At 65.6% G+C, this 23,501-nt stretch overlaps 2 protein-coding genes across 20 annotated transcripts in view; both read right to left on the bottom strand.

Annotated features, from left to right (window-relative positions):
- Positions 1-939: 939 nt before the first annotated feature.
- Positions 940-2,878, bottom strand: DNLZ (DNL-type zinc finger). Its single transcript, XM_015093830.3, has 3 exons — positions 2,637-2,878; positions 1,940-2,079; positions 940-1,194 (listed from the first exon to the last, which is right to left on the bottom strand). The coding sequence occupies exons 1-3, from the start codon at positions 2,835-2,837 to the stop codon at positions 1,026-1,028; spliced, it is 510 nt and encodes a 169-aa protein (XP_014949316.3). The 5' UTR covers positions 2,838-2,878; the 3' UTR covers positions 940-1,025.
- Positions 2,879-3,023: 145 nt separating this feature from the next.
- LOC101116303 (caspase recruitment domain-containing protein 9) overlaps positions 3,024-23,501 on the bottom strand; it is a 30,927-nt gene continuing 10,449 nt past the window's right edge. For 5 of the 19 annotated variants that reach the window (XM_060411645.1, XM_060411642.1, XM_060411644.1 and 2 more), the window contains 11 exons: positions 22,759-22,853; positions 19,392-19,471; positions 18,739-19,125; positions 17,766-18,006; positions 17,287-17,357; positions 16,652-16,756; positions 15,963-15,990; positions 15,686-15,859; positions 13,901-15,441; positions 12,851-12,975; positions 11,895-12,483 (listed from right to left, as the gene is read on the bottom strand). In XM_060411645.1, the coding sequence (XP_060267628.1) occupies positions 12,859-12,975; positions 13,901-15,441; positions 15,686-15,859; positions 15,963-15,990; positions 16,652-16,756; positions 17,287-17,357; positions 17,766-18,006; positions 18,739-19,125; positions 19,392-19,471; positions 22,759-22,853 (2,839 nt within the window). In that variant the 3' untranslated portion in view covers positions 11,895-12,483; positions 12,851-12,858. The other 14 variants (XM_027966182.2, XM_042245460.2, XM_027966184.2 and 11 more) reach the window with 14 other exon arrangements.

Below are 23,501 nucleotides of genomic sequence, written 5' to 3'. Positions count from 1 at the left end.
TCAGGGCGTTCGTGGAGAAGCAGGCCTGGGGGCTGGCTCAGCCTCCAGGACTGACTCTGCAAATGTCACAGGAGGTTCCAGGCGGGATAATAGGGGGTTGTTAGCCACGGGAAGGACGGGGTGGGTAATCAAGGCAGAGCATGGGCTGCCAGCTCCCAGAGAACAATGCCCAGGCCCGTGCCCATGGGGGCGGCTGTCAGGAGCTCGGATCCTGCAAGACTGTGACTGGTGATTAATGCTGAAGGTCACACAGCCCAGAACACTTCTGGAAATAAACACGCTTTCATAAACACACGAACATCCTGAGAAGGTAGTCAAGCTAGGCTGGGAGACAAATTGCACAGCCTGGGGGTGGGGGACACGCACACAGCAGCCCCAGCCCCCGTACCGCTCACCACTGCAGCTGCCCGGCTCATCTGCGGCACGGTGAGCAGCCTGGTTGGCTGACTTTGGCTGATGGCCAAGGGTCAAGGCCGACGTTGGCACCAGCTCACAGATGCGTCCAGGCGGCACAGGATGTGTGGGGCCTTCTTGTGCGTGGCCAGAGGGGTAGGACCCACCGTGGGGCTTTCGCCCCTCAGCAAGAACAGTGGCTGACTGGCCATCAAAGTCGGGGCCTGACATTTGGGGCAAGGCTGAGCCACCCTGTGCCTGAGTCCCGTCTTTCTGTCTGTAACTCCTGACAAGGTGGCACTGTGAGCATCTTCACCAGAAGACAGGAAGACAGAGGCTCAGAGAGACAAAGCGACCTGCCCAAGGCCACACAGCCACAGCCCTGTGGCGGGGAGGGGAAGGGCTCAAACTGCAACATCCAGCCCCTCCCCACTCAGATGCAGCCTCCAGCCGCAGAAGGCCCCAGTGCATAGCCTGGAGGGCGTGCTTGTGACTCACTCTGACTGCAGAGGCAGGGATGACAGGAGAACCCCAGGTCCCAGCGTCTGCAGTGAAGTCTGTTTATTGATAGAAAACAGGCGCGTCCAGAGCGGCCCAGGGCTGGAGCACCCTTCTCCAAGGCAGAAGACAGGTCAGCTAGCCTCCGTCTTGCAGGGCTGGGTGGGATCCTGGTCCTCAGCCCCTTCCGCAGCAGTGGTGGATCTGGGGGGCCGCGCAGCCTCTAAAAGGAGCTCCAGGGCCCCCTCGCCAGCCACTCGGCGTACCTTCTCCCCTCTGGCTGCCAGGATTTCTTCAATATTCCTGAGAAAGAGAGAGGTGCTGTGACGTTTCCTGGCCATTTTGCATCTTGGACCCTCGAGGGCACCCCAGGCCAAGCTCAAGTGTGTGGGTCCTAGACTGGTGTGGCACCAGGTCCACCCAGTCAGGAGACGCCTGAACACCATCCCTCACTGTGCGCCACCCCTCACTGAATACCGCCCCTCACTGAACACTGCCTCCACGAGGGGGCGTGGCTGACGCTGCAGGACCAGAGCCCCCAACCACACTAGCTCACACCTGCCCCAGCCTCAGAGAGGACAGAAAGGTGCATGCTAGGACCCGGGCCCCATAGCAGATACTTGGGAAGGAGCGCCTTGTAGGCTGAAGGAAGGAACCACAAAGCAAAAGGTAAGCTGTCAACACAGTCTGATCCCTCCTGTTGGGGACGGGGTGGGGGGTGGCTGACATGTCACCAGGTCCTGCTGCCCCTGAGGCTAGTACTGAGAGCAGAGGCCAGGCAGTGAAGCAGGACCAAGGGCGGATGGCCTAGGGCAGAAAATCGCATACTTGGGGCATACTTCCACCAAAAAGTTATCATGGTTCATCTGAATTCCAAGTTCAACGATGCATTTCTTGACAAGAAAGCTGGGCTATAGAGATAGGCTCTGCAATCTTCATTAGAAGGGCGGTGCCCCAGGGACGGTGGGTGGGGCCGCAGACTCAGGAGGGACCAGGCTAGCCCTGGGATACAGGCCTCTGTCCTCAGCCCTGCCCAGGCAGGCCTCACCTCTTCCCATCCAGGTCCGAGAACCAGCCCAGGTTGTCGGCGATGATGTGATGGTTCTGGCAGCCGGGGCAGGTCACAATGACCACACCCTGGTGATAAGCGAGCTTGGAGATGCGCTTCGAGGACCTGGTCCCACAGACCTTGGGGAGACCCCAAAGTGAGGCCCTCCACACGGCCCCGCCCCCCCAGGACGGATAGCCCCGCCCCTCCAGGACGGATAGCCCCGCCCTCCCAGGACGGATAGCCCCGCCCCTCCCAGGACGGATAGCCCCGCCCCTCCCAGGACGGATAGCCCCGCCCCTCCCAGGACGGAGAGCCCCGCCCCTCCCGGAAGGCTTAGCTCCACCTCCGGAAGGATCTGTCACCCGTGATAGCCCCACCTCTCCCGGAAGGCCCCGCCCCAGCCTGGCCCCACCTCCGGAGGGATCCGCCCCCACTGGTAGTCGCACCCTCCTGGAAGGCCCCGCCCCAGCTTAGCCCTACCTCCGGAAGGATCCGCCCCCACTGGTAGCCCCACCTCTTCGCGCGTCCCCGCCCTCTCCCAGATGGATCCACCCTCGAATGATAGCCCCACCCCTTCACGGAGGTCCCGCCCCTGTGGATGGCCCCGCCCTCCCCCGCCGTTCCGCAGCACCGTCGCGCGCCAGATGCGGACCCGGGCCCCTCCCCGCCGGCACCGCCCCCGCCACGGGCCCACCTTGCAGGTGTAGACAAGCTGGTAGTGCGCCGGCCCGGGTCCCGGCTCGGAGCTCAAGCGCCGCCAGCCCCACCCCCACGCCCGCCTTGTCCTCGCGGCCTGCAGGCGGACCCGGAGACCCCATAGCCACCTCGGGCCGGGCCCGCGGGGCCGCGCGCGGCTCAACAGTATCGGCACGTGGCTCAGCGCCGCCCGCAGCATGCCGCCCTCCGGTCGCCCCGCCCCGCTGCCATCTTGGAAGCGGGCAGCGGCGGAAGCGACCCTCCCCGGCTTCCGGCGCCAGTGGGCGGGCAGTGCTCTGCTGCCCCCTGGCGGGCGGCGGGGAGCTCTGCTGCCCCCTGGCGACCGGCGGCGCGTGCTGGACCGAGACCACTGGGGGCGGCCATGTCCGGACCGCGGTAGTTTATTGACAAAGTTGCACTTTAAGGTGCCCACACAGAACCCTCCCGTGCTCGCCGACGAAGAGGCGGCCTGGGGGCGGGGGGGGCGGCGCGCCCCGCTCCCGCGACGGGGAGGGCTGGACGGTGGGCCGGCTAGGCGCCCTCGGTGTCGGTGTTGTCGCTGCCCGTGGTGTTCTCTCCGTCCGCCTCCCCCTGCCGCGCGCCGAGCTGCATCTTCCGGAGGGCCCGCTTCCTGCGGGAGACCCAGACAGCGCAGGCGGGCGGGGGCTCGCACGAGGCCCCCGCCCGCAGCCCCACCCACCGCCCGCGCGGGCCCACCTGCGGTAGTTCTCGAAGCTCTCCTTGAGGCGCCGCCGGCCCTTCTCCTTCTCTGGGGGCTCCCGGCCGTTCAGTCCTGCGTCCTGGAGGAGGGGCGAGGCTCGGACTCCGGCCGGCGCCCCTGTGGGCCCCACTCCCGGCCCCGGGGCTGCGCACTGGGGACCAGGTCGGCGGGGTGCGCTGTCCCTCTTTTCAGATGACATGACAGGCCCAGGGACAGGCCCGGGGACCCTCGGCGCCAGGCCAGGGTTCCTTCCACTACAGTGTCTGGGGTGACCCCTTTTGTTGTCAGGCTCAGTGCAGTGGACAGGGAGGCCGAGTTCCACTCACTTAACGCTGAGCCCTGTCCAGAAGACTGGACTGCTCCCTGCCCGGCTTTGTCTACAAATGGAGGAGTCTCAGCTTCACTTCACTTTCCAAACACCCACCACACCCCAGGAGCCCATGGGCAGAGTCTGGGCTCAGGCCCCGGACATCCAGGTGGAGGAATCACTCTCAGGGGTCCAGGCTGAGAACCTCCCCAGGGGCCTCCCAGGGACCCCAGGCAGCCTTACTTCTGGGGTCAGCGATAGCTGTTCCTCCTGTGGAGCCACAGACGGCTGCTCCGGGCTCTCCCCGATGGCCAGGCTGCCTGGAAGGGAGAGTGCCTGTCCGTCCTGCCCAGCTGCCAGGTACCTCTTACCTCCTCAGCCTGGGCCAGCCCTGTGCCACCTCCTGGGTCCTTACTTGGACCTGCCAGGATTCCCGTTGTGTAGGTACGGGGACTCAAGTTCACTTCTCACCCCCCGAGTAGACGGCTCAGGTGCCCTGGGAGCAGGGGCTGAGGTCCTAGGGCTCCCGCCATATCTGGAAGGGCCCAAGGCTCAGGACCCTCAGAAAAAATGCTCTGATGGGCTGGCCACAGTGGGGGCCGGGTATGGATCCCAGGTCTCAGGGACATGGTGGGAGCAGCCCAGGCCCAGGTCTTCCCCTGAAGCTCACACCTTTCCCTCCTCCTTGGCCTCCGACCCAGCCTGCCCCACCTCCTGCAAGGGGCCATGCCAGCCCAGGGTTGGGGCTCCCAGGCTGGCTGGCCAGCGGCCTTCACTGCCCACTCGTGGCCTGTGGGTTCTTCCTGCCCATCCCCACGTGGGGGCTCGGTGGCTTCAAGCTTGCGTCTTTGGGCGGCAGCGGAGAGACCAAGTCTTCACTTCTCCATTTGCTGCCTCCTCTTCCTCTTTCGTTGCCCCCCAGCAGCTGGCGTCTGACGCTGAGGAAGTCTGTCTGGCTTCACAGGCTACCTCTGCGGTAGCGCCCCTCCCCCCACCCCGCCCCCACCCTCCCAAATTCCCATCTGACACCCAGCTTCGGATCCAGCCCCTCATCATCTCCTCGGGGCCACCCCACACCCCGTGTCCAGGCAGGCAGAGTGATCCCGCCTCCGCCGCCTGAAGCCCCCAGTGCGGTCACCCGGAGCTGTACCCCCTTCCCTGTCTATTCCCACTTCCTGGCAGGCTGCACCTGGGCAGCGGCCACCGCCCCGCTCCCTGCTCTGGAGGACGGGTGCCCCTCCTTCTCAGCATTCCCGGGCCCGAGTGGAAGCTGACAGCCTGGGCCCCAGGCTCAAATGGGGCTCCTGTCCGCTTTCTGGGGGTTGCTCATCCTGTGTGCCCCAGTGTGCTCATCTGTGTAGTGAGGCATGAAGGTCCTGGGGCCAGGGCTGGGGTGCACGCCCCCTGGCACCAGCATCACGCAGCGTGTGTGCCGAAGGTCGAGACAGGAGCCAACTTGCCACCACGAGGAGGCCTTGGTCAGATTCCTCAGGGACAGGCCGCGGGCCTCCTCACCTTTGTCTGAGAGTTGGGTATCCTCCTCCAGGTCCTGAGGGGGCGACAACTTCCCAAGAGACATGGGGCGATCAGACCGCCGCCCTGCCGGGAGTGGACCTGACCGTCCACGCTGCCCACCCTGGGCTGCTGTCCCCACCACCGTCCCCCGGTGCCAGCCTCTCAGGGAGGGACCTATGCTGCCCAGGTGGGCACGGGGCAGAGGGCAGGCAGTGCACGGCCAAGTCCCCAGAGCTTCGCATACAGGACTGTGGTCTGGCGGAGGCTGTGGCCCGCAGCGTCCAGTGAAGCCCGCCTGGGCCTGACCTGCAGAGTCACGCTCACCTCCTCGGAATTCCTGGGTGAGCTGTCCTCCACGTCGGAGCTCTGCGGTCACAGAATAGGGGTCCATCAGCAGGCTGTGAGGGAACCAAGCCACTCCTGGGCGTGGGGTGGGGTCCCGAGCCGGGCCCCCCACCAAGGAAGCCCCTCCCAGCTGGGCCTGGCCAGAACGCGTCTCCTGCCCCACTTACCGTGCCTGGCCCTGAGCTTCGCCAGCCCTGCAGCAACCCTCCAGGGGGGCTCAGCGAGGAGCCAACCTTCCGGAGGGAGGCGGGGCTCAGGAAGGGCCAGGGGCCTCTGGCGGCTCCTCCCCGGGGCTCTGTGGCCTCCAGGACACACCTGCTCCTGCGTGGCCGCCCCCCCCCCCCCCCCCCCCCCCCCCCGGTGGCAGGGTCAACCCCGCGGAGGCCCCCGGGGAGGCCCACCAGGACGAGTGCATCCAGCCGCCGCCGCCGGAGCTCGCCCTCCAGGGCCAGCAGCTGGCCCTCACGCTGGAACAGCTGCAGCTGGAGCTCATCCACCTTCTCGCTCAGCTCGCGCACCTGCTTCCGCAGCGCGTCCTTGTCCTGCAGGCTGCGTGCGTGCTGCGCGTGCAGCTCCCCCCGCATCAGGGTGGCCTGCAGGGCAGAGGGGGCAGGGCAGGTGTCAGGAGGGGGATCCTTGCTGAGCCTGCTTGTGAGCGTGGCCTGGCCCCATGCCCCAGGACACACACACAGCGCACACCCCGCCTGGCTTTCATTTCCCCTCCTCATCTCTCACTTCTCAGCAGTTGATTTCTAGCAACGCTCCCGGGAGGACTTCCAGCAACAAGGCTGCGGAGGGGCCAGCGGCGGCCCCTTCCCGTTTCTCCCCTGAGGATAGCTCTCATGTTTGGGGCGTGTTAAACATGACCCCAGGCTCACGACGGGAAGTGTGGGCCGTTCAGAAAACATGCAGGAGATGACTGCCTCCCCACGAAGGGCCCCCGGCCACCCTGCCCCCGTGTTTCCTGTTTCACGGGCGCGCTTGACACTGAGAACACGATCGTGGACAGCCGTGTGATGTTCTTCAGAGCGAACACCCCACGCTTTCTCACGCCCGCCCTCCTCAGTGGGGACGCTGAGGTCCCAGGCAGCCGGCCCGAAGCGACCAGCCAGGGAGGCCGTGGCTGCGGGAAGGCCTGGAGGAAGCCAGCCTCTGTCTCCGGCGACGGTCCTGGAAGCTAAGCCACACACCCCTGTGTCAGCGCTCACGACTTTGAACGAGCAGGAACTGCTTCTATCAGAGCTCATCGAAGGCTACATAGACGACCGCCTCCCCCGAAAGGCTGGCGTGGCCCTACCTGGTCCCTTTCAATGGCGACCTCCTCCATCTGCCGCAGGATGGCCTCGATGCGGTCCTTGTACATCTTGGAGTCCCTCCGCAGGGCCAGGCACTGCAGCTCGAACGTCTCCTTCTCCTCCGCGCTCTACAGAAGATGCCAGCTAGCCCCACCGCCCGCGGCCCCAATGGCCGGGCTGGAGGGCAGCTCCCGGCTGCGGCTGGGCCCCCGACAGCACCCCCACGTGAGGCCCTGCCGCCTACCCGAGTGCGTAGGGCCTCGGCCTGGCGCAGGTCCCTGCGCAGGGAGAAGATGGTGGCGGCCTGCTGCTGGAGGTCCCGCTGCGCCCGCTGCCAGTCCTCCTCCGGCACCTGGACGTGGGGGCGGCCCTGGTCCGGCTTCCCCTCCTGTGGGTGCAGGGGAAGAGGGTGGGAGGGCACGGGCCAGGCTCCCTCCGAGCCCGCCGCCGCCAGCCCCGCGGGCCCACCTGCACCGAAGCGCCGCCGCCGCCAGCCCCGCGGGCCCACCTGCACCGAAGCGCCGCCGCCGCCAGCCCCGCGGGCCCACCTGCACCGAAGCGCCGCCGCCGCCAGCCCCGCTGGCCCACCTGCACCGACGCCTCCAAGCCCTGCACGCGCGCCTGCAGCAGCGCCTTCTCCTGCTGCAGCTCCCAGAGCAGCTCCTGGCTGGGCCGCAGCTCCATGGCGCGCCTGAGCTTCAGCGTGTGCTTGCGCTCCACCCTGCAGTCGTCTTCCGCCTTCATGAGGCTGTGCTTCAGCCGGTCGATCTGAGGAGAGTGGGGGGTTGCCGTCAGGGTCGGCCGGGGGGGCCCTGCCCCACACCGCCCCCCGCCCCCCCCCGCCCCGGGCACCTCCAGCAGCAGCCCGCGGTGCCCCGTGAGGGCTGCGTCGCGCTCCTCGCTCTGGCGGGCCAGGCGCAGGGCCAGATCGTAGTTCTCGGCCTTGCAGCGCTGGAGCTCGCGGCTGCCCGCCTCGCAGGCCTCCTTGAGATGCTGCACGCGCTCCTGGAGCTTGCGCAGCAGGCTGTCCTTCACGCGCAGCTCCTCGGCGAGGTCGTCTCTGGAGCTCAGCAGGGCCGTCAGCTCCTGCACCCTCTTCTGCAGCTTCATCACCTCGCTCATCAGCAGCTGCGTCAGGCCTGACTCACCGGAAGCGTCTGCGGAGCGGGCAGGATCAGACGGCGCGCCCCTCCCAGGGGCCCCACTCAAGGACCGAGCGGCTCTGGGGTGGCTTGGCCAAGGGGTCAGCTCCCCGCCCAGGGGATGAACTGAGGTACGGACTCACCTCCGCGCCCTGTTCCCATCCACCCCGCCAACCCCACCAGGGCAGGATGGCCTGGGGTCTGGGCGTCCACCCCTCTCTAATTCTGTTGTCGTCTTGGTTGAGAGGTGGGAGGACGTGACTCGGGGCCACCCCGCTGGCTTCTTGGGCAGGGCTTCGGCGAGGTCAGAGGGCCTTCTGGGCAGAAGGGGCTCTGGGCCGAGCATCAGCCTGTGCCTTCCCCCTCCCACAGGCCCCAACCTGGGGCTTGGGCTCCCTTTCCTGCAGCCTCTGCCCCTCCACGAGCTCAGGATGGTGGGATGGGAAGGACACCCACACGGGGACGAAAGCTGGCAGCTTCCCACGTGAGGCTCACTCCTTTCCTTTCACCTGCAGTTCACCCATCGGGACCAGGCTCCCCCGCCCCTCGCGCCCTAGGCCTGCGCCGCCGCTCACCGATGATCATGGAGAAGACACGGGTGGGCTCCTTGCCCGTGACCTTCCTGTAGAGCTGCGGGTAGTACAGCTCCAGGCTCTCGAGGAAGGCCACGTAGCCCTTGTGGCCGGTCCGCTGCAGGATGTCCAGGAGCACTCCTGTGACCCAGAGAGGACGAACGTGATGGCCCACGAGGCTGCAGCGGGGGCCAGCCTGGCCCCACCTCGGGGCGCTCCCGAGGGCGTCTGCCGCACGGGGAGTGGGCGTAGTGGCAAGCACACGGGGCCAGAGGCGGGGTGGGGGTTGGGGGGCCTGCTAGGCCCCCGGGGGACCAGGGTGGGGGGCAGAGTGCGGCCGCCCGCGGCACTGACCCACTTTCCGTTTGCGGGTGACCAGGCTGGGGTCGCTGAGCACCTGCTCCTCGTCGTCGGGGTTCAGCACCTTGCACTGGCGCAGGTAGGGGGTCATGCGGGCGGGGTCGATGACGGAGATGAGCTTCACTCGGAAGCCCTCCAGGGTGCTCCAGCATGCGTCCTCGTTCTCGTAGTCGGACATGGCTGGGAGGAGGCAGCCGCTGCTGAGCTGCGGGCCCCGGTGGGGCCCAGGCCGGCCGTCTCGGCCGCAGGAGCCCAGCCCAGGGGTGCGAAGAAGGGAGAAGGCCCCCTGCTGCCACTCACTCACCCAGCGTCTCCCCCTGCCTCCCCAGGCCCTGCTGCCGACCCTCCAGGTGCCCTGGGCTTTCTCTCCCAAAGGACCCTGATAAGAGTTGGGGACGCGTGGAGACGCTCCAGGATCAGGGTGGTGTCTAGGAGGACACAGTCGGCAGTCCCGCAGCCCTCCTCTGGCCCCGCCTGACCCCCCAGGACACCCCAAGTGCTGTGGGGGCTGGCGGGAGGCACATGAGGGAGGGGGCCGGTGCCAGGGCACCCGGGCCCCAGGCTGTGCTGCAGGACTTCCTCCTTGCCCTCGGGACAGGGGCCCTCACATCCCATCCTCCCGGCCTCCCTTCTTCCGGCGGCTGGTGACGCAACAGTTGCCCAGCAGCTACTGGGCCGTTCCCACCCCAGGTCAGGCTTGGCGACGCGGTGCCCTCCGGGAAGGGTGACTGTGGACGGCCTGCTAGAGGGCGCAGGCCCGGGCGTCCTGGGAGGGGCAGGCCCCAGGCCCCAGCCATCTGGGCTCCTTTCCGCCTCCCGGAGAGGCCTCACTCTTGGGGGCTGCCCAGCCAGCTCTCCACCAGGAGACGCCCCCTACGCCGGAACGGCCCACTGTTCCTCCCTCCTGCTCCGCGTCCAGGAGCCCCTCTCTCCAGGCTGGGCTGAGCCAGGGGCAGCTGTGGATTGCCTCCTCCCGGCGGTGGGGATGGAGACCTGACCCTGCCACCTCCCGCTAAGCTTCCGATCCGTGGTGGCGAGGGAAAGACAAGCCTCCAGCTCGCAGGGGCTGGGCCACACTCCTAGGGACGAGGGTGGCGGCAGGTTCGGGCTGCACTGCCTGCCCGGGGCAGAGGAGGCGCTGAATGAAAGCACCTGCAGGTCGGGGTCTCTGGAGCCCTGGGCCAGCCCCTGCCTGCCCACCCTGAAGTCTGCGCATCCTGCCCCTGCCGACCCCCCACGGCTCCCTCTGTTGAAGCGACAGGTGGGCACAGGGTGGCCGTGGTGCAGGGAGGGCCACAGAGCCAAGACCCCTTGGTGCCCTGCTGGGTCTCTGCCCCACACCCCGTCCCCTGCCCCAGGCCCGAGCTGGGGCGCCACCTGAAGGAAGGGCATTGGGTCAGCCTACCACACATCCGCCTGGGGGGCACCTGCACGCCTGTCTGCCTGATTCAGTGCCGGGTAGGATGTACTGGCTGCCAGGATGGAGGCGGGCAGAGCTGCGGGGAGAGCCCAGGCTGTACTTCCTGACGGGCCTGGCTCACCCCAGATGCAAGGGTGACCATCCCCTCCGCAGCCTCCTGATTCGCCCTAAGCAGGGCGGCCCCGGGAGGCGGGGACAGGGAAGTGGAAGCTGCTGGGAGCCTCGGGTGGGGGAGCGAGTGAGCCAAGGTTCTCCCCGGGGCTGGATGAGGCCAAGCCACCGTCCAGCCCACGGTGTTCCCGTGAGGACTGCAGCCTGGCGTCTGTGGTGGGCACGGGGCTGGGGCTGCTGTGCTTGCCTCGCATCCCCACCAGCCCCTGGGCAGCCTCGTCCACTCCCGGGAGCAGCCCTTCTCCACAACACGGGGGGCGGTGACAGCCAGGCCCTGGGACGCGGAGCCCGGACCCCCGCCCCACCAGGCCGGCTCTACTGGTTGAACCGAGAGCTGCCCGCTGCCGGGCTGAACGCCGACTTCGGGAAGGGGCCACAGCTGGTGGGCAGCAGCCTGACCATGGCTACTGGCTTCCTGTGCTCGATTCCTGGGGGTCCTGAGCCTCAGCCTCCGGGGTTTCCTCTGCCTCCTGGCTGAGCAGGCTAATCCCTGGAAGTCCTGGTGGGCTCCCCTTGGGAGGGGGTGGAGGGTCCTCCTGGTGTAGGAGAGGCGCCAGCTGCGGCCCTGGCCCTGCACACCCGGCAGGCAGGCAGAGTGCCGGGCCTAGGCCCTCCGTGAGCTAGTGTTCCCACTCTATGCAATGAGGCTGTGGAGGGATCTTCACGGTGTGCTTGAAAATTACTATCTGGGAATCAAATAACAAATGTCTTAACCCCCAGGTCAGAGAAAGTCTCAAGGAAAAGTGGAATCGGTGACTTGAGGACCGGGCACCCACACACAGCTGGGTGGGCGAGTCAGCCCATGGCCACGCCACCCATGGGGTCTGGGCGCGGAGAAAGGGGAGTCAGGTGACCCCGGGGACTGCTGTCTGGGGGGCGGGGGCAGGACACACGCTGGGCGCGTGCCCTGTTCCTCTACGTGGGAACCTCCCGTGATAAGTGAAAGCAAAAGGAAGTGGCGTGTGAGAACAGAGTCCCCGGGAGAAACCAGAGCCTCGGAGGGTGTAACCAGACCCCCAAACCCGAGCTCCTTCAGACAGAGTAGCAGAGAGGGCGCGAGGCTCCTACCAAAGAAACGCCTGCACGAAATCACAGGAGCGCTGGCCCGTGGCCACCGTGTAGGCTGCCAGGGGGGGGTCTGTGGGCAGCCGGGCAGCCACAGGTTCTGGGACCCGCCTGTGCGGTCTGAACAGCGGAGGAAGTGGGCTTGCCCCGCCCACGGTGGCACCAGGAGAGCCCTGAGCCCCTGGGTGGGTGTGGGCTGCCCTCTGCCTGGAGCCAGGAGCAGGAAGACCTGTTCTTCCCCATCCCAGGCCCCAGAGGCCCTGGGGGCAGGGGCTCTGCTCTGTGGACCCCAGGGCCCAGCTGGCATGTGCAGAACCGGATGAGATCATAAAGAGTCCATGGATTGCTTTTAGTTACGAACAGGACTATTTCTTTATTCCTTCCAGCATTCTGGATACCTTCAGGGACCAGCCGAGCTAGGACAACGCACTGACTGCTGGCGGAACCACCCCCCAGGTGGGCTCACCCAGGTCCAGCATGGGCCCCCCTGCCTGTCAGCTGCACCGGCTGGCAAGCCCTGGGCAGTCCTAGAACGTAAGAACACCCTCGTGACAGGGTGCTCTGACCCCAACCGGACCCCACAGACAGTAAGGCAAAGGCGCAGCGCTGCCTTGGGGGGCCAGGCGGGGAGGAACGAGGCGTGCTGCCCGCCTGCAGTCTGTGGAGGGCCACGCGGAGGACACACCCTGGAGCCTGAGTGGGCCTGGTGCAGGCGGCCCCTCTCAGTCCCCATCCACCCAGGGCCCCGTGCACTGCCCTCATCCATCCACTCCAGGACCAAAGACCTCCCGCAGCACGTCCACGCTGCTCAGAGGCTGTAGTTCTTGCTTCTGCAAACGTCCTCCTGGGCTCGAGTCTCAGTTCATGAAGACCCATCAGGCTGTGCCTGCTTGGTCACGGGGGACCCTGCACCTGCCCGAAGGGCTCACGTTCTGGGGGAGATAACGGACCCACACAGACGAATGTCAGGTGTCAGGGTAGGGCAGGCACCACGAGGACGGCCAGGCCCCGGGACAGGGATGCCGTCTTAGAACAGCTGGGGAGGGTGTCTGAGGAGCGGATCGCCAAGCAGAGCTGGATGGAGAGAGGGACAGGCCTTGCAGACGAGAAGAGGACAGGGCCAGGCAGACAGCTGGCAGTGCCAAGACCCCGGGGCACAGGGGGGCCGGCCCCAGGGCAGCAGTGAAAGCAGGGGCGTGGAGCCGGGGAGGGGAGTGGGTGAGGGGAGGCCATACGCCACGCCCGACCCCTCATGACAGCACCGCAGCCAAGGGGAGCTGGGGATGCCTGGGCACTCACCCCGCGGCTCACTGTAGCCGCCGTCGCTTGCGTACATGCCTCAAGCGCCGTGTCTGCAGCATGTCCGGGTTGTCGGGGCTGTCCAGGCAGGAGCGGGCAGGGCCCTGGCTGGGGTCCGGGGCTCCCTGAAACCCAGGCAGAGGATGAGAGTGACCCTCCAGCCCAGACGGACGGGCAGTGAGGAGCAGGCAGCTCCTCAGGCGTGTCCCCACTGGGGCTGGATGGGAGGTATTGTCTTCCTGGGGCCACGTGGGGCTCTGACTTCCTGCTGACCCCTCCTTTACTTGGGGACTCCGATCCCTGCTAAGCAGCCCCCCAAGAGCCAGCCTGCTATACCATGGTTCCCCCAGCTGAGCCAGGGGGCAGGGCCTGAGGGAAGCTGCCCATGATGCTGGGGACAGGAGCTTTCCTACCCTCAGTATCCAGGGGCAACAGGGGCCAGCAGAACTTGCCCTTTGCTTCAGCCTGGAAGACCCTCTGAACTCCTAAGGCCATGCCCCTGGGAAGGGAAGTGGGCTGGGCCAGGCCGCAGGGGGCGTGGGGGGCCACAGGTCCAGCAGCAAGCCTCACTGCTGTGGCCGCCGCCACATGATGGGGACGGGCCGCTCCTAGGGGTTCTCTGGGAGGATCAATGCCCGCAAGGGACCTGAGGGCCCTCTGTGTCCTGAGGGGACCAGGGACTCCCTGGCGCACAGTGGCAGGGGACCCCTCCCTAAGTCTGTATCCAGGTTCCTGTCTGGAAACAAAAGCGGCCCGGCTCCCACAGCTGAGCAGGCTACAGACGTGGACATGCCGTGACCTCCCCAAGACACAGGTGGGGCGTGCGTGTGCAGCAGGGGGCACAGACACAGGCCGCTTGCTGCCTGCTGGCGCAGGCTGGGGCGGTAGGCCCCCCCACCCCCCGTGCTGGCGGTGAGGTTCCTGCTGCCCAGAGGCCACAAGCGATAGGCGGTGTGGCGTGGCCTCTTCCTCCTGAGGTCAGCCACCACCTCCCGCCACGACCTCCCCCTGCTCTGGGCAGGCGAGGGCTCCGTACTCACAACAGCCTACCTGGGTGGGGTCCCCGGGCTGCCCATCGCTGTCAGTGAGCTCCGGCTCCTCCGGGTCAAAGTCATCACTGTCTGTCTCAGGGTCAGGCCCGGCACTTGCCGATAGGGTGGTGGGGACGCCGCGGGGGGATAGGGTGGCTAGGAGCGCAGGCAGGGTGAAGGCAGCCAGGAAGCGCGCCCGCAGAAGCAGGTAGGCTGGGCTGTTGCGAAGCCGCTCGCGCACCCGCCCCAGCGAGGCCTGCAGGGCGCCGGCCGGCCCATCTGGTGCCAGGACCGCGGCCCCATGCTCCAAGTCCTTCTTGCGCAGCAGGAGGCTGGACAGCGCCCGCAGGCTGCACAGCGTGGGCGGCTGGTAGGCCAGCTGGCTCCCCAGGGCGGGCACAGGCACCCCTTGCTGCCCCCTCAGCCACTCCTGTGTGGCTGCCTCGCTCTCCTGGGAAAGGAGGCTCAAGTCCAGGGGTCCATTCTCCAGCCCCAGCCAGGGCAGCAGGGGCTCCTCCAGGTCCAGAGGCTGGGGCTCCCCGGGCCCTGAGGCAGCCCCTGGGGCCCCATGCAGGGGCGGTGGGCTGGAGCTGGGGGGCTCGGTTGCCAGGTGGTGGGGCAGGGGCATGTCCTGGGAGGGAGTCCTGGGTGAAGACATCTCCCCAGCCACCAGGGCCTCCTCAGAGGAGGTGAGTCCCGCGAGGCCACAGGCCTCAGCCACCTCTGTGGGGCTCTCGCTCAAGGGCTCCATCCTGCAGGGAGGCTCCGGCTCCAAGTCTACGCTGGCTGCTGGTGGCCCAGGGCAGCTCCGGCTGGCCGGAGTCTCGGCGGGCGAGGGCGGCAGAGTCACCGACAGCTGTGTGGGGTCAGGAGCCCCTGTCGGCGTTGGCAGGCTCACCACGGCCTGCAGGGGTACCGGGAGCAGCCCCTGTGCCGTGAGGACCCAGGTGACGGGCAGAGGGGTGCTGGCCACCGTGGGTGTGCCCAGGGCTGGCGTCAGGCTGACGGGCTGGACGGGGCTGGGGGCCGCGGGCAGAAGGGGGGGCGCTTCAGGCAGGCCCTGCTTCCGGGATGTGGCAGGGGCCGGAGACTGTCCAAGAGCACTCAGCGGGCAACTTGCAGGAACCTGGCCAGGGGCCCTGGAGGTGGCGGGGCCGAGGGCAAAGGTGTGCAGAGTCAGGCCTCTCTCAGCCTTGGCTGGTGCCCAGGAGCCCGAAACACTGGAACTGGTCACTGGAGGGCCTCCAGGCCCGGACAGCACAACTCTGGAGACGGAGGTGCCTGGGGGGGCCAGCGGCTGGAGGACCACGGGCGCGGAGACCAGCACCCGGGCCGAGAGGAAGGCGGGGCCCTGCACGGCCCTCCGGGCTCGGGCCTCCCGCAGCCGCTTCTCCCGAAGCAGCTCAGACACGGTCTTGGGCTTGGGCCGGGGTCTGCACGGAGCCGGGGCGGGTGCCTGTGGTGTGGACGCTGCGCGGCAGGCCTGCGGCCCTCTGACCCCCTCAGGGCAGGTGCTCTGCTTCGCGGCCCCTTGGGCTGGCACGCTCTGGGTGAGGCAGCCTGGGGAAGACGGAAGGCACGCTGAGGTGCGTTGGGCGATGGGCCCTGTGTCCCAGGGAAGGGCCTGTGGGGCGGGGGCGGCTGCTGGGGCTGCGTCCGGGCTGAGGGCTGTCGACCTGCCTGCACACCCCAGACCTCCCCTCGCCCCCATGCTCTGCCCCATCCAGGGTGGGCCCAGCGGGAAGGCCAGCCCCTGATGACCTGTGCCTCCAACACCCTCACACGAGGACTGCGACACCCTCACCCTGCTCTCCGCGGTCACCTCCCAGGACCCGGGACCGCTGCCTGATCCTGCTGGTGTGGGGACAGGCAGCCGCCGGCGGGAGAGGCCGTGCCCGATGCCTGGGCCCAGAGAGCGCCCCTGCTCCCGGCAGGCTGGGGAAGGCTGACTGTTCACGCAAGCAAGCCAGGCCGCCCCCTGGGGTGGGATTCAGAGACCCCCACAAGGCGCTGAAATGTAAAGCCTAGGACTGGTCTAGACATAAACCACCCAGACAAAGGGAGGGGCAGGCGGGCGGTACCTGGGGTGCTGCGGGCACTCGAGGGTTCCTAGAAGAGAAAACAGAGCAGTGTTCGCACCTCAGGGCAACCCCCACACCTTCCCATGCCGCCCGAGGCTGCCTCTCGCCCCACATGTGGGGATGCCCGGCCCCTCGTCCCGCGAGGCCACGCCAAGGCGTCCTTGGGAGCGTGTAAGTCGGTGGGGTCAGAGAGAGGCCGGGGGCCCAGCTGCTCAGGCAGGAGGGCGCGCGGCTCCAGGCCTGGACAGGCTGCCACAGCGCCGTGCCTGCTTCTCCGACCAGCAACGCTCTGCCGTCCTTTCCTCCAGTAGTGACCGAACTCGGAGGCGTGGCCCAAGGACCTGGCCCACTGGCACCCGGCTGCCACCCAGGGGCTAGTGCCCAGGGCAGCAGGCGTCTAACGGTCCCCCTACCCCCCTACAAGGGGCGGTACGGCACCAGGAAGAGACATGCCGTGGAGCCAGGCGAGCCTGTGTGCCTGCAGAGCCCTGCACCCCTGGACTTGCCTCAGAGGCCCCCAGGGTCCCAGGCCTGCCCTGGAGACCTGCAGACTCTCCTGGCAACGGGCATGGGCTGCTCTCGGGTGCTGGCCCAACCTCCGGGGACTCGGGAATGCCTTACTCCCCAACTGCACGGGAGGAAAGTGTGGTGGGCACCTGGGGAGCTGGGCACTCACTCTCAGTCCTCACCTGCAGGGGCGGCGGGTCCCAGGCACCAGCCTGGAGCAGGGCGGGCGGCCAGGTCTTCCTCTCTCGAACCACCTCCACGCAGCCAGGCGTGTCAATCTGGAACAGCTGAGGGGTGCAGGATGCGGGCCGACACCGTGTGATGGGAGGCCCCTCCCGCCGTCCCGAGGCTCCCCGCCCCCACGAGGCTCCCCGCCCCCACGAGGCTGTCCGCGGAGGGGCTCAGGCCATCGCTGACCACAGCGGCTCTCGCAGAGCAGACTGACACCCAGGGGCCTTGCCCGGGCTGCACAGCCCCAGAGGCCGTGGCCGCGTGGCTCCCGCCCCAGCCTGGACTTGGGTCCTCCAGGCTGTGTGTCCCCCACCCCCCGCCCTGGCCCAGCCCCGCGGGGATGTCCAGGTCCTTCATCCCCTCAGTGCCGGGCCCTCCCATAGAGGGACAGCGGCATGGACACCCCGAGGCTGCGCCCCCCCCTTGTTGAGTCAACTGCTGAGAGTCACAGGCCTCGGAAGGACCACTTTCAAGGATCCATAGCCTTAGAAAGCCTGGACTTGGAGACGTGAACCCACCACAGTCTTCAAAATTCCACCAAAAGGTCAAGGACAAGAGAAGAAAGCTTTGTTTGGGGGCTTCTCACCTGAATGAGGAGGGCGAACACTGGGGTGCTGGCCAGCTGGGCGCCCTGCAGCTGTCTCCTGATACCGTCAGCTGAGGGGACACGGGCACGTGAACAGAGCCACCCGGAACCAGCATGCCAGCGGCCGCTGCCCTCGCCCAGAAAGGGGCTGAGGGTCCTGCGGGCAGGCTGATGGGCGCACCTGAGCCCGAGACTCCCGCCCCCTGGAGCGTATGCCCTCCCGCTGTGGGCGCCTGCGCACTGGGAATGCCAGGGTGAGCCTCGGGCCCATTCCTGAGCCGGCTGCCACGTGCTGAGTAGGACAGGGCGGGGCACAGAAACAACCCCTGCAGGTCGACACCGGGTGCACGGGCCCCGTCCCTCCACCCTCCTAGGCGGGCAGGTGCAACCTCCGTCCGTGTGTCTGCAGGTACCCCAGCCCCTTTCCTCTCCTCCCCCTCACAGCCCCCTGCCTCTGCCCCTGGGGCCCCGGGCAGTACCTCGACGGGGCCACATGGCGGGCCTTGGGCGAGCGCATAGCAGGTCGACTTCTCCCACCCAGGGGCTCACGGCCGTCAGAAGCTTGTGCTCCAAGAGCCTCCTCTGCAGGGCGTGTCCCTGGCGCCGCTGCATGGTCCTGGCCCACTGTGGCTGCACGCAGGCCCTGGCCTCATCCCTGGTGCCGCCGCCAGGGCTGAGCCCTGGGGCTGAGCCAGGCGGGTGCAGCTGCCTTAGCCTCTCCTGCTTGGGGAGAGAAAGGCCTCTGGGATGCGGGCTGGGCTCTGCTGTGGGGCTGCTATGTGCCTGCCCGTGCCGTCTCTACTCCCACCCAGGTGCCAGAGGGCAGGGGGATGCCCAGGCCAGGAGGGGTAGGGTAGGGAGACAGGCGGGTGGCGGGGGTGAGGGTGGTCCCGGCAGCTTGGGGCGCTGCAGCTGGCACCAGTGGCTAGGCCTGTCCCCAGCACCCATGGCCCCGTCCCCAGGGGTGCCCTGAACAGCCACCCCGCGAAGCTGGCTGCCATCGGGTGCAAACACAGCTCCCTGCACCCGGGCTGCTGGGAAAATGCCCTCTGCAGTGAGGTGGCCTCAGAGGAGAGCGGTGTGTCCCTAAGGCCATCCAACAGCTTTGCCCTGGGGCGCTGAGGGCCAAGGATTCCCTGGCAGGACCCGGGGTGAGGACTCTGCGCTCTCACAGCATGAGCCTGGACTCAACTCCTGGCCAGGGAACCAGGATCCCACAGGCTGTGCAGTGGGGCAAAAAAAAAAAAAAGAAAGAAAGCGAGCAAGCTGGGGAGACGGAGGGGGCCGGCTTCTAGGGAGCCAGTGCTGTCCAGGGCAGCTCTCGGGGAAGGGGCCAGGCATGGGTGCCACGCCGCGTAATGGGGAGGCCTCTGCCCCACACCCAGGCCGCTGCCGCCACTGGGCATAGCCCTGGCGACCCCCGGGCAGGGGCGTGCTGCCCCCTGGACCCACCTTGCCCAGTGGCCCCTTGGAGCTCCAGCGGTGAGCAGCAACTGGGCATGGGCACCCGACGCTCCTCGGGTCTGCGCTCTGGCTCCTGGAGGCCAGCTGCCCTGCGGGGGCTGGGGCTGGGGCCTGGGCTGTGTCAGGGCCCTCGGGAGGGCGTGGGCAGCCCCCGGCGACCGCTCCCCCTAGCTCCTCTGTGCTCTGCCGGGCGGGCACCCACAGGTCCATGTCCGGCACGGCGTACTGAGCTGGTGGCGGCTCCGGGCCGCCCGCTGGGGCCTCCTCCGGGACGTCCTTCGAGGCCTCCTCGGGCTCTGAACCCTCCCAGCTGCTGTCGCTGCTGCTTCCACTGCTGGGGCTCCAGCGTGCCCTGCGGCGGGCCCGCTGCCGCTGCTGTGGAGAGAGGGCTTCAGTGAGGGGGAGCTGGGAGCAGGCCTTCAGCAGGGGCGCCTGCAGGGAGCCAGGGGCGGGGGCTGGACTCCCCCCACCCCGCCCAAGAGGCCAGGTCTCTCTGTGCTCAGGTGCCTAGAAGCAGAGACACCGAGGCCGGACCAGATGTCCCTCCTTCCTGCCCCACCAGCTGCTGTCCCCTTGTCCTGCCTGGGGTGATGCTACCCGTCCCAGGGGGAGCGGGGGAGCAACTTTTAGTAAAGCCTCACCCTGACCATGATCTTCCATTTGCTCAGGCACTGGGAGCCTGACCGATGGGGTAGTTCAGAGGCTATTTTTGCCCAGTGACCTACGAGAGCAAAACAACACGGATGTTACTTCATACAGATGGGCTTCAACAACACAGGTTCAAAGCCTCCGCTCTGCAGCGTGCTGGCGGCTCCTCCTCGGGCTGCACCGGGCTCCCCAGCCCGCGCAGGTGATGGCAGGCTGGCTGACTCCCCGAGAGGAGGTTCTAGCAAACACACAGCCAAGACTAACGAGCCACCTCCATTTCCATGGACCGGCCCCGGAACAGCCGTATGCCCAGGCTTCTAAGGCAGACTTCTCAGGTTATCTGGCCTTTTCTTCCAAACCCTGTGGGTGGGACGGCAAGTCGGGCACTGCTTCTATGGGGCAGTTGGCCTGCGTGTGACAGGCCCCTCAAAGCTGGCCATGTGGCAGCTCGGGGTCTACTCTAAGGAGATGTTACAAACGTAAGCAAAGACGGAGCTACTGAACCCTCAGCCCGTTCCACCCCTCTAACAGAAAATGAGAAACAGAAGTCAGTTGTCAGAAGAGCGGGTGAGTAACCTGCGTGCTAGCGCTCAAGAAAGTGTGTGTGATCGTGGAAGAGAAGACGAGGACGCGGGACAGGCCGAGATGAGAGAAACACCAGCAACAGACAACGCGTCGGCACACCGCAAAGTGAGGCAGCTGCTCGATGAAGCGGCAAGAGCTTACACAAGCCGGCCTCCAGGACAGCCACCTGCGCGGGAGGCCCGGACAGGCGCAGCCAGCCGCCGCCTCCGGGGATGGGCGGCACGTGCTCTCTTTCTCCTGCGTCTCCACTCCTAAACTTCCTGTAATACACCTGACTGGCCCGGCGGTCGGGACTCTGTGCTCAGTGCTCAGGTTCAGCCCCTGGTTGGGGAGCTGAGATTCCACAAGCCACGTGGCACAGCTAAAACAGACGCAGACGAACATGGAGCAGAAGAGCCCGTGGCCAGGGCGGCAGCCTGGGAGGAGAGCAAACCACAGCCTCCACCCGCAAACCAGGACCTCAGAGCCAGGAGAAACCCGGACAGCATGTCCAGGACTCCCCGAGGGTGCCAAGAGCCCAGAGTGGGAAGACCACGAGCTCCCCTCCGCCCGCTGACACTTCACAGTTAGCGCCACTCACGGAAGACCAGCAGGGCGGGCGTTCGCGGGAGCAGAGGCTCCACTCTGCACACGGTCTGATGTGATACCTGAGACAGCGGCTGGGCATGGAGAGCCTCTTGGAGGGGGGAGGCAGCAGGACGCCCCTGGTGTGGAGATGCTGGCAGCAGCCGTTGCCGGGGACCAAGTCTGCCGTGGTAACACCAGGGCGGGTGGGTGCCCTTCTGGAACCCTCTGTCTAGCCTTCCAGCTCCAGAAACACGGCCCTGCCCACCAGTGGCTGGCAGGAGCCCCGCACCAACCCACCCGCACCCCGGGTGTGCCAGCAACCCCGCGGGAAGTCTGCCCTGCCCTGCGGCAAGCCCAGAGCCACTGTGCCAGGCGTAGCCTAGCAGCCCAGTGAACCAGGGCCCAGCCCTGCCCGCCAGCACCACCTCAGCAGTCAACCCTGCCAGACACCCCGCACGGGGGCACCTCCAGGCACAGCGCTCTGGTGGCTAGAGAAGGCTGCACTGCTGGGCCCAGAGGACAGCTCCTACACAAGGCCACTTCGCCAAGACTGGAGACCTAACTGATCTAATGCTTAGAAATAAACACGGAGGATCAGGTGAAGTGAAGCTGCCAGTAACATGGCGCAGTAGGGGGCGTCACCACCTGCTGGCATGGACGGACAGAGCATCTGGGCGAAAAGTCAGTAAGGGACCCTGCCCTACACAACACGCTAGACCAGATGGAAGGAAGAGATACACACAGGCGCTCCCCAGGGGGTCCAGAGGTTAAGAGTCCGCCTTCCAATGCAGGGAACATGGATTCAGTCCTTGGTCTGGGAAGATCCCACATGCCACATCCACTGAGCCTGTGCTCCAGAGCCTGGGAGCTGTAACTTGAGGCCACGCACCACAACTAGAGGCCTGGGCGCACAGCCAAAGAAGCCACCTCAGTGAGAAGCCTGCACACGGCGACCTGAGGTGCCCCCGCCCGCCGCAGCTCGAGGAAAGCCATGCGGCAACGACGACCCAGAATGGCCGAAGTAAAGACATTAAACGATTTTAAAAATTAAAAAAAAAATAATCAATGAAACTAAGCGCTGGGTCTTTGATAAGATAAACGAGATTGATAAATCTTTAACCAGACTCACAAGAAAAAGAGAAGGCCCAGATCAGTAAAGTCAGAAATGGAGAGAAGTTACCACCACAGAAACGTGAAGGCTTGTGTAAGACCACCACGGGCTTCCTGGGTGGCTCAGTGGTCAGGAACCCACCTGCAACACCGGAGAGGTGGGTTCAACCCCTTGGTCAAGAAGATCCCCTGAAGGAAGTGGCAGCCCACTCCAGGACTCTCGCCTGGAGAATCCCATGGACAGAGGAGCCTGGTGGGCTACAGTCCATGGGGTCGCAAAGAGCTGGACACGACTGACCGACTAAGCAGCAACGTAAGATCAGTACTCACACTGTACTCCAAAAACACTAGGCAATCCAGATGAAATGGGTAAACGCCCAGAAAAGTACTCACCTAAGACTGAGTCAGGGAGAAACAAAACCTACGAACAGACTGATTACCAGGGAGAGAACTGAATCAGTAATAATAACAATAAAACTCTATAAACAAACAAAAGTCCAGGACCAGATGGCTGCACAAGTGACTTTTCCAAAACGTTTCAAGAGGACTTAATATACCAACGTCCACAACAGTGTTACTTACAGCAATACATGGAAGCAACCTAAGTGTCCACTGATAGATGAATGGACAAAGAAAAATAAGTAAGATACGTTCCACATACACACAATGGAATATTCGTCAGTCATGACAGAAAAAAAAAAATCTTCCCATTTGCAGCAACGTGGATGGATCTGGAGGGTGTGATGCCAAGTGAAGTAAGTCAGACAGAGAAAATATGACCTCACTTACACATGGAGTATGAAAAACAAATCAGAAAGCCGACGCACAGACACAGAGAAGAAATGGGCAGTCGCCACAGGAGAGGGGCTGGCATGGGACAGCTCAGGAGGCGGGGATTAAGAGGCACAAACCTCCAGTTATAGAATTAAATAAGCCCCGGCATGTGATGCATCATGTAGGGAACACGGCCAATAACGTCATGGTAACTCTGCACGGGACAGGCAGGCACCAGGCGTGGGGCCACTTTATGACACAGGCAGATGTTAAAACCACTGCGTGAGACGGTGGACAGGACAAAGCAGAGAAGGAAGACCTTACCGACACCGTATTTTTCTATCAATTCAATTAACTTCTTCACTTCTTTGGAATTCCATCGTCCCTTTTTCAAGCTGAAATGTAGCCTTCTGAGATATCTGAAGGCGACATAAAAACAAAGGGACGTTTTAGAAGCTAAGACGCACTCCCGCCGCTGTCCTGGCGTCCGCAGTCGTTTCTAGGCCGTGACACCCGGCACAAGCACCGGGAGAAACGCAGGCAGGCTGGGCTTGCACGGAGCTAGCGCCTTCTGTGTCTCGAAGGCCACTTTCAAGAAAGTGAAGAGACAACCCAGAGACTAGAAGAGAGGGTCCGCAGATCACGTGTCTGCTGAGACTTGTTCCTGGAATATACCAAGTACCCTCATAACTCAAGTTCAAAAATGGGCCAAGGACAGAAATAGCGATTTCTTCAGAGAAGACACAGAAATGGCCAAATAACACCTGAGAAAGGCGCTCAGCATCAACACCCTTCAGGAGACGCAGACCAGAACCGCAGTGAGACCCCACTGCACACTACTAGGGTGGCTTGAACCAGAAGGGAAGTGAGTGCCGGAGGATGCGGAAGACGGAGACCCGCCCACTCTGCTGGTGGGGATGCACTGAAGGTGGTGCAGCCACTCTGGAAAACGGTCACTTCTCAGAAGGCTAAACAGAATCCCCACACGACCTAACGATTTCACTCGCAGGCACAGCTGAGAAAAGCAAGCATGCACGCCCACACGGACACGCGTGCTTCCGAGGCTC

Source organism: Ovis aries, chromosome 3, assembly GCF_016772045.2.
Source record: "Ovis aries strain OAR_USU_Benz2616 breed Rambouillet chromosome 3, ARS-UI_Ramb_v3.0, whole genome shotgun sequence".
NCBI classification, from domain to species: domain Eukaryota; kingdom Metazoa; phylum Chordata; class Mammalia; order Artiodactyla; family Bovidae; genus Ovis; species Ovis aries.
The sequence above is the reverse complement of the archived record's forward strand: the minus strand, read 5'-3'. Positions and strand labels throughout refer to the sequence as shown.